Source organism: Myotis nattereri (genome assembly GCF_964212035.1).
Source record: "Myotis nattereri genome assembly, chromosome: 1".
NCBI lineage: Eukaryota > Metazoa > Chordata > Mammalia > Chiroptera > Vespertilionidae > Myotis > Myotis nattereri.
The window spans coordinates 13,064,422-13,078,809 of record NC_138075.1 but is presented as its reverse complement, the minus strand read 5'-3'; the positions used below and the strand labels follow the sequence as shown (position 1 = coordinate 13,078,809).

General features: G+C 46.6%; 1 protein-coding gene across 3 annotated transcripts in view; it reads left to right on the top strand.

Moving 5' to 3' along the window:
* The window catches only part of KCNK10 (potassium two pore domain channel subfamily K member 10), a 118,517-nt gene that overhangs the window by 73,460 nt on the left and 30,669 nt on the right, over window positions 1-14,388 (top strand). For all 3 annotated transcript variants that reach the window (XM_081090555.1, XM_081090554.1, XM_081090553.1), the window contains exon 4: window positions 1,130-1,290. In XM_081090555.1, the coding sequence (XP_080946681.1) occupies window positions 1,130-1,290 (161 nt within the window). The remainder of the gene's footprint in view (window positions 1-1,129; window positions 1,291-14,388) is intronic.

Here is a 14,388-nt window from a genome sequence, read left to right as displayed (position 1 = left end):
ATACAAACTGTGCTAGTGCCATAAGCCATTTTCTTCCAACACCACTGTCTTTAGTCCCATCCATATAGAGTAAGGCCACTATTCACTATACCTCAGTTACTTACTAATATGTACTTGCTGCAGTCTTAAGATGTTGGTGTTTCCAAAGCATTGTTTGACAAACATACTGGTAGACCTGGCTATGAAGGGCTTCTTTTATCTGTAAACATCCATTCCACCAACTAACATGTATTTAGCACTTGATATCCCTTGATGCAAGAAGTGGGTGGGAGGCCCTAACTGGAAGAAGATAGAGCATCGGCCTGCGGACTGAAAGGTCCCAGGTTCGATTCCAGTCAAGGGCATGTACCTTGGTTGCGGGCACAACCCCAATAGGAGGTGTGCAGGAGGCAGCTGATCCATGTTTCTCTCTCATCGATATTTCTTACTCTCTATCCCTCTCCCTTCCTCTCTGTAAAAAAACAATAAAATATATTTAAAAAATAAAAGAAGTGGGTGAGAGGATAGGCTGGACTCAGAGATGATGCGGGGCTCCTAGTAGAGAGAAAAAGAGCCACTGTCCTTCCCCCCACTCTTGACTGTTTTCAGGCTTCCCCGAGTAGGGCTGTGCGGTCCATGGGTCCTTTCTGAATGTGTGCTAGACCACATAGCTTCCTTAGTGCGGGGCACCCATGACCCTGGGAAGGCAAATGTTGAAGGCAGCCACAGTCTGGAGGGGCTCATTTCCAACCTAAAAACAACAATGGCGAACCCTTCTTAGGTGTGCAGGTGTCCCGAAACCAGGCAGGTCCAGGGTGTTTGGTGTTTCTGAAATGGATACTACCACTTTCCATTAGAAATGCAATTTTGGGTGACCACACATTTCCTAAAAGTAGCCTAACTAAACACATTAGATCCAGGAAACCTGGATCTCCTTAAAACTATTGACAAGAAGGAAGGAAAGGAGGCAATGGGGACCGTGTTCTGAAGTTTACGGGCCTTTAAAATGAAGTGCTACTTCCTAAAGTTCATCAAATTGGGGGTGGGGATGCAGGAAGGTTTGGAAGGGTCTGTGGAGTCTGGTCCTGTACTCTAATTTCTCTGCTACCTCACCACTCTCCCTCTCTCTCTTTTTCATATTTCTCACCAGGGTATGGGAATATTGCTCCGAGCACTGAAGGAGGCAAAATATTTTGTATTTTATATGCCATCTTTGGAATTCCACTCTTTGGTTTCTTATTGGCTGGAATTGGAGACCAACTTGGAACCATCTTTGGGAAAAGCATTGCAAGAGTGGAGAAGGTGTTTCGAGTGAGTACTGCCTCTATGTCAACCCTGACCTCTGAGATCCAATGGGCTTCAGCCTTTTGGGATCCAGGAGGGATCATCAGGGTCTTGTCATATCATTACCACTTTTAAGGGAATAGCCTGATGTCACGACCGTATTTCCTGTGTGGCTGATGGTCGTCACAGGCACTGGCCGAAGCTCTTCTCTTGGGTAGTTAGTTTCTGTAGAGTGGTCTCTCTGGAATCACAACGCAGAGGGTTAAGTATGGATTTGCCAGCACAGATTTTGTGGAGACATGAAGCACACTCCGTTTCTTCTTAAAGATGGAAGATGAGCCCTTATGTATTTGCAATAAAGTAGAGAACTGTAAATTCATCCATTTGGTTTGGGAACTTCCATTTTATTTGCAGGCTCGGTGTCTTCAGGATGATCCTGGCTTCTGGGATCTCTTCCAGAGCCTGTCTTTTCTAGGCACTGCTTCGTGCTTTGTATCTGTCTCCCCGTGGCCCCTCCCTCTTTCTCCTTCCACGGCTGTGTTCCCTCAGCAATAGGACACTGATGTGCTAATTCATACTAAGGTGCTGATGACTGCTATTGTGTTAGTGGGGTTATTTTTTCCTCTTAAGAATACTTACCTTTAAACAAGGAACAAAAGTCTCAACTCAAGCAAAATTTATTTACTAAATATGGCATTCCTGGCATCAATGACAGTCATGTGACATAGATGTGATTGGACTGCGGTTCCCAAGGCCCTCTAACTCACACCTATTCATATGATTTCACAGAGCACCTGCTTTGCTTTGGTGTAGGGTCATTTCTCCTCTTTTTCTCATTATTGACCTAATGTTCAGGTGTTCCAAACCTTCTTTAGGGAATTTTTCTCATGACTTAATATTTTAAGATGACACTTTGAGACCTTTTTCAGAATCTAGCAATGATGGGAAAGATAGATCAGTGGTTAGCTCTAAATCTGAACTTGTTTTTCCTTCTGAGACAAACAATCATGACCAGCTTTTCTTTAGAAGACTACAGGGAATTCCCTATGTTAGTTTTGTTAGAACAGCTTCAGTTTGTCAGAGTGGATGAATAAGGCTTAGAGCCACCTTTATAAGCTGAGTGAGAGTGAGCTGCCTCAGTTTACTCCTTAGCAAAAGGGGATGGAATTCTAACCTGCTTTATAATGTTTGGTAATGATTAAATGAAATAATGTATGGAAAAGAGCCTGGCATGGGGCCAGACACGTAGACTTCAGAGAGCTGTGTGTCTGTCTCCTGAATGAAGTGTTTGTTGGCAGGGTAGCCGCCCATTCACATGTCATCCGAGCAGCTCAGCGGCATGTGGGTTTTTCCTGGAATGCCCCACAACCTTTGCTCCCTAAGTGCTGGCTAGTCAGCCAGCCTCTTTAGAGCATGCACCCGGCTCAGTGGTCACCATGGAAACCGCCAGAGCTCAAGTTTCTCTGCTTCTCAGAGGTTCAGGTCCGCCTGAACCAGACAGGGCAACCCTGCCTCCAAGAACAGTTCTCAGAGGAGCCCTTCTAGCCCTCACAGCTAGAGAACAGAAATCTGGCGGAGCAAAGATTCAGAAGAACAGGATTCAAAATCCGGCATTTTTATATTTAAGTGGTGTCTTTATTTGTAAAAAAAAAAAAAAAACTGATTAGACTACAAGCTTTTGAAATTCTTTTTTATAAAAAAAAATGAGGGACTGTACTCTAATCAAGGAAAGAGGTTGCACTCATTTGATGACACCTGCTACCAAATTTGGGGACTTCGTTTCCCCTAATGTATTTTGAACTTCAAGGAGAGGACTGCTCTCCTTCCCCTGAAAGCTGCCTCTCAATGCTCAGTTCAACGGGCACTGGGACAGCCTCAAAAATCTCACATTTCGTTTTTTTGTTTGATTGTTTTTTAACTATATTTTATGATTTTTTGCAAGAAGAAGGGAGAGGGATAGAGAATTAGAAACAGCAATGAGAGAGAAACATCGATCAGCTACCTCCTGCACAACCCCTAATGGGGATGTGCCCGCAACCAAGGTACATGCCCTTGACCGGAATTGAACCTGGGACCCTTCAGTCCGCAGGCCGACGCTCTATCCACTGAGCCAGACCGGTCAGGGCTCACATTTCGATTTTATGCTGATGCCCACTCAGTTCCAGGAAGCTGAGGGTGGTGTATTATGGAATTAGCAGCATACAAGGTAGGCATTTGCAGCCCAGTGGAGGGCGCTGTTGTCAGGTATGATGAGATCCAGGAGCCGGAGAAGCATACTTCCTGGAGATGCAAACAGCAATTCGGCTTGCTGCATGCGGCCTTGCTAGAAAATCTCCCAGCTCCTTGCCATTCATTTAAACTACATTTAAAAGGCCAGTTACTCTTAGGTGATTATTTGAGAACTGAAAACAACAAAACTTGGGGTTGGAATTTCTGGCTCCCATGGAGAAGATTCATTGTTTTCTCGCCTGCTCAGTGACTGTTAAGCCTTTCCCTTCATCGGTTGTAGTTTTTTGGGGGTAGAGAGGATTTTTTTGTGGAGTAAAGATAAAATATAAAGTCAGTCTTCCAGCTGTCTATATTCTGAAGTGGCAGAATTTGGGTCCTTCTACCACATCTGAGCCTCATTTTAAAGAGTTGCTGAGGGTGCCTGTATTATGTAGGAATGCTTCTGGCTACAGAGTAACAAAGTGCTTGGGGTTAGCATGGAGTGAATAAAAGAAAACACCTAAAAAGTCATCTGAAGCTCAGAACTAATTGAGAAATAAACATAGAAATAAATATATGGAGATTGGCTTTATTGCTGATAAGCTCATCAGAGGATGTAGCTTTAGCTTTGATGAGGAGGGACTTTTCACTATCTCACCCTGCTGCATTGTATTTCTATTGCTGTACAACAAATGATCAGCAATGCAGAGGCTTAAAAAAGCAACACCCATTTGATTTGTTATGTCACAGCTCTGGGGCTGACCACATCCCTGTGATGAGCTAAATTTGAATTCTGTCGGCGAAGAAGTTGGGGGAAACAAATGACAGCCGCTAGCCACACCGGCCACTTACTGGGAAGCTGTTCTCCCTCCATTTGTCGTAAATCAGGTGACCTTTGGGGTCCTTGAGTCACTTAGGGGAGACTGGATTATGCTATGGTAACAAGTAACCCTCTGCCAGGGTCTGCTGCAGCCCAGGCAGCTCTCCAGGCTTTAATGGGTTTGGCGGGGGGGAGGGGAGGTGGGGGGAGCAGCTAGGCATTGCACCCTGGCTCTTAAGGGCTTTGGCCTCCAGTCACAGCCCTTTGGCCTGAACTAGTCACATGGACCCACCCAACCACAAAGGGGCCTGAAATGTTTTGTTTGATCTCCAGGAGGGGGCGGAGGTGGGAAACTGGTGAGCACTAGTAATCTCCTGTGCCCATTCCCTGGGACTATGCCTGGGCACACTGTCTTGGGACAACCATCCCTAGCATTTAGAACAGAAGGCCTGTCGATGACTCTTTGGGGAACACGACTCCCGTGAGACTCATTTCACACCCGAGGACTGGAACCTGCGGTTTGTTCAGTGACTTGCCTGAAGCGACTCAGTGAGTTGGTGGCACAGCCTGGACCCGGACCAGTAATCCTGCCTCCTCGTCCAGGTGGGCCACTAATCTTTACTGTCAGAGGTAGGAGCCACACCATGGATCCAGTGTGCAGTTTAGGTGTTGTGAATATACCACCGTTCAAATTCGTGGAGATGATTTTTAAGTATTTACATAGTACACAGTAAAAGTCCTTCCTCCTAGGTTTCCAAGTGCAATCTGGGCGGTTGGCGGTGAAGGATGATGGTTTCGGATGACGCAGGCTTGATCTTGGGTCCCAAAGCAGATTTGGGGAGCGGGCAGCTTCTGTGTCCCCTGCTGTGGGCTGGCTCCTTTGCGGGGCCAGGCCAACTGTCACTTGAGAGGATGCTGCAGGAAAACTGGTTTGATGTTGGACTGGATCCCGTTGTCTTGCTCTGAGCTGGACTTTGGCCTCTGGTGGGAAGCAGCTGCCGCTTTTTCTCTGGCGGGTCAGCGGGCTTTCTGATGGTACCTCTGTAACGAAGGGACACGCTTTTCCTTTTCCTTCCTTGGCCTTTTCCCCCAAGGACACCTCAGAAATGTTCATTTGCCTCTGGAGTCAAAGGAGCCTGGGTGTAGCTGACACATAATCACACATTATGCTGGGTTTATTGGTGCCACGATTCCCTGGGGACTTCGGAGCCTGCCAAGTGCTTAAGACCCGGTGACTACGATCTCAATCTGCTAATGATGCTCAATTAGTGGGCTCGTCCATCACTTTGGATTGCAGGAAGGGGCTGGCCGTGGAAGCCAAGGACTCCTGGAGGCCTCTGCCATGGGCCTGGCATGAGTGGAGGAGAGATTTGAAGGACACATTTGCAGGAGGCTTCTGTTTCTCACAAGGAGTCTTGAGCTAGCTCCCAGCAGCAGTGGGGTTCACTTTAAAAGATTAGTTTTTCAGGAAGATCAAAAGCCTTGTTTTGGAAACGGGGTGTTCTTTTCAGCTCTGTGGGTACAATGTTCCAGTCCTAATAGGCGTGGAAGTGTTCATTGAGGAATGAGTTATGCACATCAGGGTTGTGCCTAAACAAGTGTGGGGGGAAGCCAGGTGGTGGGCCCGGAGTGCCCCAGAAAGGGGGTGGAACTTCTGGGGAGTCACTCGTAAACCTCTGCATGTCAGGAATTTTGCAGGGAGACTCGGATTTGTCATTTGTCCAAGAGGAGTGGACTGAGGTCAGACTGAATACTATGGCACCTCCGTCTCAAAGTCTAGAGATAAGATGCAAATCTGCTGCAGGGTTTTAGTCTATGCCAGACGCTGGTGGTGGGCTTTGCCGGGAGGAAGCTGTGCAGCAACCCTCTCAGAAAGGCCGTGTCACCCTCTTCCTTGTATGAGACCAGAAGGTGCACATTGGTTTGGTGACCTGTCCAAGGTCACCCAGGCCATAAGGGACAAAGCAAGGATTTTCAAGCCAGACTGAGTCTTTCCAACCTCCTTCCTTCCTTCTTTCTCTTGTAAAGCAGGGGTAGCATCTGGTGATTCAGGGAAGTCTTCGTGAAACAGATCAAAGTGAGAACAAGTTCATGTTGGCCCTGTGTCTGCTCTCGAAGGGTTTTCCAACTTCATGTCACCCGGCGATACTTTGAATTGGACCATAGCCTCTGATTCTTTCCTGCGCACCTGTTCTGTCTCCCCGGTACGGGGTCGCTCTTAGCAAACATCTCTTGCTCACTGTTCTCTACTCCTGGAGATCAATCTAGGATTTAGTTTTATTTTGATTTATTTTTTACTTTTTTAATAGATCTGTATTGATTTCAAAGAGGAAGGGAGAGGGAGGGAGAAATAGAAACATCAATGATGAGAGAGAATCATTGATCGGCTGTCGCCTGCATCTCAGGAATATGCCCTGACCAGGAATCGAACTGTGACCTCCTGGTTCATAGGTCAACACTCAGCCACCACAGCCAGGATTTAATGCCTCCTTGCTTATGTCCACGATGTGACTGATGTGAAGGTGGGCTTCTAAAAGTGGCTGGTGCTATCCAGATAGCTGACTTGTTTTGACCTACCTCTGAGAGAGAAGTTGATGATATTCTCTACTCTCTGTACACTTTGTACAACCCACTCATTGTTGACAATAAGAGGAAACACAGCTCACAGCCAAGCCCTTGGGCAGCCCAGGCAGCTGGTCGTGCCCTCAACACCCCACTTCTATTTCTGGGCCCCACCGATTGCCTCCACGCTTTGCTTCAGTGGTTTGGAGAACCTGGATTTGAGGGAGTCAACGCCAAGGTTTTAATTCCCACTGGGTGTTTAACTCAGTCCTAAACTCAAGGAACGTGGTAGAGAAGCTCCTCCGAAGCTGTCACCCCATAGAGGAAAGTCTCTGGAATATTTCTGGGTTCGTTCTCTCCAAGGTTGTGCCCATTGAAGAAATGATTCCACAGATTTGATTAATTGAAGCAGCTTATATCTTTGCATTTGGGAGCCACCACATGCTCTCGATCCACCACATGGTAACCTGTTTCTAAACTTCCAGGTACTTTTGGGTTAAAACTTTTATGCAAGAATGTTATGAGCACTCATTTCTACTAGTATCCCAGAGTCAGCTTACTAGGTGGACAATTTCCCGTAGTCACCCCTCACCCCATTTCACAGGCTAGTGTGGGTCCTTGGCAAGGCACGCTGACGTCATCCTATATAACAGTGATGGCGAACCTTTTGAGCTCGGCGTGTCAGCATTTTGAAAAACCCTAACTTAACTCTGGTGCCGTGTCACATATAGAAATTTTTTGATATTTGCAACCATCGTAAAACAAAGACTTATATTTTTGATATTTATTTTATATCTTTAAATGCCATTTAACAAAGAAAAGTCAACCAGAAAAATGAGTTCGCGTGTCACCTCTGACACGTGTGTCATAGGTTCGCCATCACTGCTATATAATAAAGATGAAATATGCAAATGGTCATTACACCTTGATGGGTAACGACTGACCACGTAACAGCCGGATCACAGATCAGCAGGTGGTGGGGCAGCGAGCTACAAGCCGGCAGTGGAGAGCTACAGGAGGGGGCAGGGCAGCAAGCTATAAGGGGGGGGGGGGGGGGGCAGGAGGAGCTACAGGAGGGTGGAGCAGTGGGCAGAGAGCTACAGGGGGGTGGCAACGAGCTACTGGCGCATGGATTCGTGCACAGGGCTACTAGTAGAATAATATCCTTTGCCCTCTTAGAGAATTCTACTTTTAAAAAATTACATTTATCAATGAAAAACAACAGTGGGTTTTTCTCTTATATCTAACCCCATCTACTTGTGTCAGCCAAGCAAGTAATAAACCATTCTAGTGTAGCTTCCAGAAACTGAGGTTCCTAAAAATTGAGAGATGCCTTTGTTGAGCTGCGTCTGCCCATCACGGAGCTGGTATACGACTCACGGGCTTACACTAGGTGGCACGTTTCTAAATGACTGGTGTGTCGGGAGTCAATAAAAAGTAGCTTTAGAACTTTTCGCTTTAGGGAAGGGAAAATGATTAGAATACATCATTACTGGGAGGCGAGCCAGTGTTTGGGGCCCTTTACCCCAAAGAGGCAGCTCCCTTGGGAGGTGCCAACCTGCCAGGCACAGCCTGGTCACACTGCTGAGCAGGCTCTGGTGGCTTTGTATAAGGGAGGGCTGCCTGCTGGCATGGATCCAGCCTACGTAGGAGAAATACACTCTGTGATTCTGGGGGGAAATGCTTTGCTTTTTATTTTCTGAGAAGAGCTGCATTTATGTATCACAGCATTTTTGACCTAATGGTTTTGAACTGTGTCTTGGAGTTTATTGCTGAGTTTTAGCCTCTCGTTAGTATAGAGCTGTGGTTCTCCCCCTGTGGGCGGTGGGTCCCCAGGGGCCTGAAGTGCTGTTTTAAAGGACCCGAGAATCCTTTCGTGCATCTAGCATTGCTGGTAGAGAGAATAAAGACTATGTCTCCGGAGAACCAAGATGGCGGCATAGGTTAACGCCGGAGTTTGCTGCTTTGAACAACTACTTCAAAAGTGAAACCAAAAAACGGAAGGGACATCACCCAGAACCACAGGAACGCTGGCTGAGTGGAAGTCCTACAACTAGGAGGAAAGAGAAACGCATACGGACACTCAGAGGAGGCGCAGTGCTGAAGTCAAATTCTGAGGTGCGGAGTGCGGGGAGCGGGCTGTCGGCGGAGGGCGCGGTTGGCGTTTTCAATCCGGAGGGAGTCGCAGACTCTGAGCTCCAGATCCGGGCGAGTCTTTAGGGACCCAGACTCAAACGGGAGAAGCGGGACTGTCTGGCTTCGGTCAGAGCGAGTGCAGCTTTCTCTCCGAGATTTGCAGCGAGTGCTGGGACTCAGAGAGGCAGAGCCCCTGGGGACAGGACGGAGAGCCGCCATTACTGCTCTCTCCGGCCCACCCTGTTGATCCTGTGCGACCCGCCCCGCCCAAGCCCTGCACAGAGGCATTTGCCGGATAGCCTCAGGCAAAGGCTAGATTAGCACCTCCCCAGAGGACAGAAGTTCTCTCACTGCTGACACAGCTGATTCTCATAGCCACTTGGCCTGGAGGTCAAACCCTCCCTGGAATTAGCTACAACAATCAAGATTTAATTATAAGACTGCGAACAAAGTCCACTAGGGGGTGCACCAAGAAAGCATAACAAAATGCGGAGACAAAGAAACAGGACAAAATTGTCAATGGAAGATATAGAGTTCAGAACCACACTTTTAAGGTCTCTCAAGAACTGTTTAGAAGCCGCCGATAAACTTAATGAGATCTACAAGAAAACTAATGAGACCCTCGATCGTATATTGGGGAACCAACTAGAAATTAAGCATACACTGACTGAAATAAAGAATAATTTACAGACTCCCGACAGCAGACCAGAGGAGCGCAAGAATCAAGTCAATGATTTGAAATGCGAGGAAGCAAAAAACACCCAACCGGAAAAGCAAAATGAAAAAAGAATCCAAAAATGCGAGGATAGTGTAAGGAGCCTCTGGGACAGCTTCAAGCGTACCAACATCAGAATTATAGGGGTGCCAGAAGATGAGAGAGAGCAAGATATTGAAAACCTATTTGAAGAAATCATGACAGAAAACTTCCCCCACCTGGTGAAAGAAATGGACTTACAGGTCCAAGAAGGGCGGAGAACCCCAAACAAAAGGAATCCAAAGAGGACCACACCAAGACACATCATAATTAAAATGCCAAGAGCAAAAGACAAAGAGAGAATCTTACAAGCAGCAAGAGAAAGACACTCAGTTACCTACAAGGGAATACCCATACGACTGTCAGCTGATTTCTCAACAGAAACGTTGCAGGCCAGAAGGGAGTGGCAAGAAATATTCAAAGAGATGAATAGCAAGAACCTGCAACCAAGATTACTTTATCCAGCAAAGCTATCATTCAGAATTGAAGGTCAGATAAAGAGCTTCACAGATAAGGAAAAGCTAAAGGAGTTCATCACCACCAAACCAGCATTATATGAAATGCTGAAAGGTATCCTTTAAGAAGAGGAAGAGGAAGAAAAAGGTAAAGATACAAATTATGAACAACAAATATGCATCTATCAACAAGTGAATCTAAGAATCAAGTGAATAAATAATCTGATGAACAGAATGAACTGGTGATTATAATAGAATCAGGGACATAGAAAGGGAATGGACTGACTATTCTTGGGGGGGAAAGGGGTGTGGGAGATGCGGGAAGAGACTGGACAAAAATCGTGCACCTATGGATGAGGACAGTGGGTGGGGAGTGAGGGCGGAGGGTGGGGCGGGAACTGGGAGGAGGGGAGTTATGGGGGGGGAAAAAAGAGGAACAAATGTAATAATCTGAACAATAAAGATTTAATTTAAAAAAAAAGAAAAAAAAAAGACTATGTCTCCTTCATACATGTGTTTCCCTTTTCTAAATGTATAGAGTGGGGTTGTCATCCCTTAAGTTCATTTTAAAAGGTGATAGTATCTTTCTTCTTGATATGTTTTCACAATCAGTGGGTACCAAAGGTTCCATTGTTCTGTGGGGATTGAAGAAAAATTTTTTTTTATGTTCAAAAAGGATTCCTATCCTCAGAAAAAGTTGGGTACAAAGGGATAGAGCAACGCTGGCTTTTCCCATCAGCACTGTTCCCATGTTGTTTTGGGGGGTCTTTTCCCCCATGGAATTCACATTTTTGTCCTGGCCATAGTCACATAGTTTCAGAGAGGTTCTCAATTAAGGTAACCCCAGGAGTTACTGGGGTGCTATAAAGCCTGCTTCCGCTTTTTCTTTATCCTTAAGTTTTTATTGTGGTGAAATATGCATTACATAAAATTCTAGCTTGTGTATTTGACATGGCTTGTGTATTTACCATATTAGCTGTTTAAAAATATACAGTTCAGTGGCATTAAGTCCATTCATCTTGTCATGCAAACATCCTCACCACCCATCTCCAGAATTTTTTTATCTTCCCAAACTGAAAGTCTGCACCCATTAATGATAACTCATTCTCCCCATGCCCTCAGCCCCAGTCACCGCTGTTCTACTTATGGGACTGCTCCAGATACTTCTCATAGTGTTTTTCCTTCTGTGTCTGGCTTGCTTCACTCAACATAATGTCCTTAAGGATTCATGCACATTGCAGCACATCAGGACTTCCTTCCTTTTTAAGGCTGAATGATATTCCATTGTATGTATGAACCGCATTCCGTTTCTCCATTTATCTGTTGATGGACACTTGGCTTGCTTCACCTTTTGGCTCCTGGGAATAATGCTGCTATGAGCACCACGGGTGTGAAAAGTCTGTCCGGGTCCTTGCTTTCGGTTCTTTGGGACAAACCTAGAAGTGGAATTACCGGATCATATGGTATGTCTGTGTTTAACTTGTTCTTCTCTGTTTCTTTTTTCTTCTTCAGCTTCTATGGGCCACAAAGGCAGCACTGGCTAACTTGCTAGTTGATTGTCCCTTATGTTTTAGCTGCTCCGATAGCTGCCATTCTGTTACATTGGGGGCAAAGGCGAGAGGCAGGGCCCCATGCTGCGCCTCCCTCTGGCACCTGCCCCCTTCCTGTCCTCACCTCCAGCCATGCCCCCTGCTTATGCCCAGCCTGCTCCAGCTCTGGCACTGCAGCAGAGCTACTGGGAGGGAGGTGGCCGGATGCCAGGCCACCTTGGGCCTCTGCGTGCTGGTGACATCTAGGTTCCCCCTTGCCTTGCCGCTGCTCTGAAATCCCTTTATTCACCCTGTAATGATTCCCTCTCCGACTCCTCTCACAGCTTTTCCTTCATCCCCTTCCCAGTTCAGTTTAATGAGCAATTACCAAATAGCGCCTTCTACAATGGCAGCACTGGGATATGGGGCAGTAAACAAGAGACAGTCCTCTCACCTGAGAAGGAAACAGGCATGCATAGAGACCAATGTCGCCCTGGCCGGTTTGGCTCAGTGGATGGAGCGTCGGCCTGCAGACCAAAGGGTCCCAGGTTCGATTCCAGTTAAGGGCAGGTACCTTGGTTGCAGGCTCCTCCCTGGTCAGGGTTCTGCTCATGCAGGAGGCAACTAATCAATGTGTTTCTCTGACATGGATATTTCTCCCTGTCTTTCCCTCTCTCTTCCACTCTCTCTAAAAATCAATGAGAAAATATCCTCGGGTGAGGATTAAATTTTAAAAAAGACCAATGGCTGGGGTAGGCAGCCTCTGAGGTCACACTGCCTCAGTGCCTAAGTCATGTGACCTTAGGCTGTGCCTCAGTTTCCTCGTTTGAAAAATGGGGATCCAATCCGTAGCTACCTCTTTCGGCACTTAGCTGAGGCTTGTGAGCAATGCCTGGCATGCTGTCAGCTCTCAATAAGTGGTGAACATGGCTATGACAGGCACCTGTCAGCTGTGGAAGCTCAGAGGAGGGACTGTGGATTCTAGCTTGTGTATTTGACATGGTGTGCATCTTCGGTGATGCACCTGTCTTATGTTGCTAATGAGTTGTTCTCGTTAAGTAAAGCATGACAGGCTTGAAACTAAGGGCTACTATGTCTTTCTTTCCCTGTACCTCTGCTCAGCGCTAAGCACTTTGGAAGTGTTCAGTAAATACTTCATTGATTGTGAATTCATTGGGGATGAGAGAGAGATGGACTAGATTCCTTCTCACATACCCAGGGTGTGCAGGCCAGGCAGCACCCCTGACAAGCCCAAGTGAAGAAGAGATGTTTGCTGATGCTGCTCTCAGTCCTGCCTGTTGGGTGGAAGGGCTTGGGGCTGGGACTCAACTCCCATCACCAGTCATTGCCCCTGGAGGAGAAGTTGCATTGGTCATGACTCAAGAAGACTACAGAAGGTCTGAGTGTACCCCTGCCAGTCTGTCTGTGCAAGAGAGGAGGTTGTACTTGCTTTCTCAGCTGCACTTAATGGGCTACAACTGTTTACGCAGATGTGTCCATGATATTCCACTACATACATAGATTCTAGTAAAAGGAAGATAAAAGAATGAGAAGGAATTTATTTTAGCTGCTTGGGGGTTGCCTTTCAGCCTGTGGGTGCTCTTACTAGATCTTGAACACACGGGCCAGTTCATCTATACTAATAATAGAGGAATATGCAAATTGTCCGGGACACCATCACAGTAACAGTAACAACCAGCAGGCTGCGTGGGGTGACAAGGCCGGCAGGGGGGTTAGTGAGGGACAACCAAACGACTGAACAGCAGGCTGCATGGGGTGACCAGGCCAGTGGGGGGCGGGGGCAGTTGGGGGCAACCAGGCCAACAGGGGGGACAGTTAGGGGCGATCAGGCAGGCAGGCAGGTGAGCAGTTAGGAGCCAGCGGTCCCGGATTGTGAGAGGGATGTCCGACCACAGGTTTAGGCCCAGTCCCCAGGATCGGGCCTAAACTGGCAGTTGGACATCCCCCAAGAGGCCCCAGACTGGAGAGGGTGCAGGCTGGGCTGAGGGGACCCTCCCCTCACCATGCACGAATTTCATGCACCGGGCCTCTAGTATTTTTATAAAGCCTCAGTGTTCCTAGGCATTCTTCCCGAAAGAAAACGCCCAGCTAGATGGAGCAATGTCCCCTAAGTTAGCTTTTTCCACTCCTTGTTAGAAGTCAATTTTATTGTAAACATTAACACTCTTTCTACTGGAGCCTGGGGAATGGCTGAAAGGGCTCATGTTAAGTTATTATTATTAATATTGTCTGTCTACCTACCCACCTCCCCCCAGGTTCCCTTTTACTGCCAAGTTGGTACAAGCCAATGCATTGGACATCCCCTATTGGTTATCAGGACTTTCTCTTCCAATTTAACACTGCTTTGCAGTTTAGTTTGAAGAGTTAATTATAAGTATATATAAATATAGATATAGATATAGATAGAGATAGAGATAGAGATAGAGATAGAGATAGAGATAGAGATAGAGATAGAGATAGATAGATATATTATCATGCAGTTAAAAAAAGGAAAGGAATCTATGTTTGATTTTAAGGATAGAGTACAGAACGCTTCTGTGTGATTTTTTTAAATGAATTTTACTGAGCACCGTAACAGAGTTGGCAGCAAAGCTAACAAGAAAGCAAATAGCAACATTTAAAATGAAACGCATGACATAT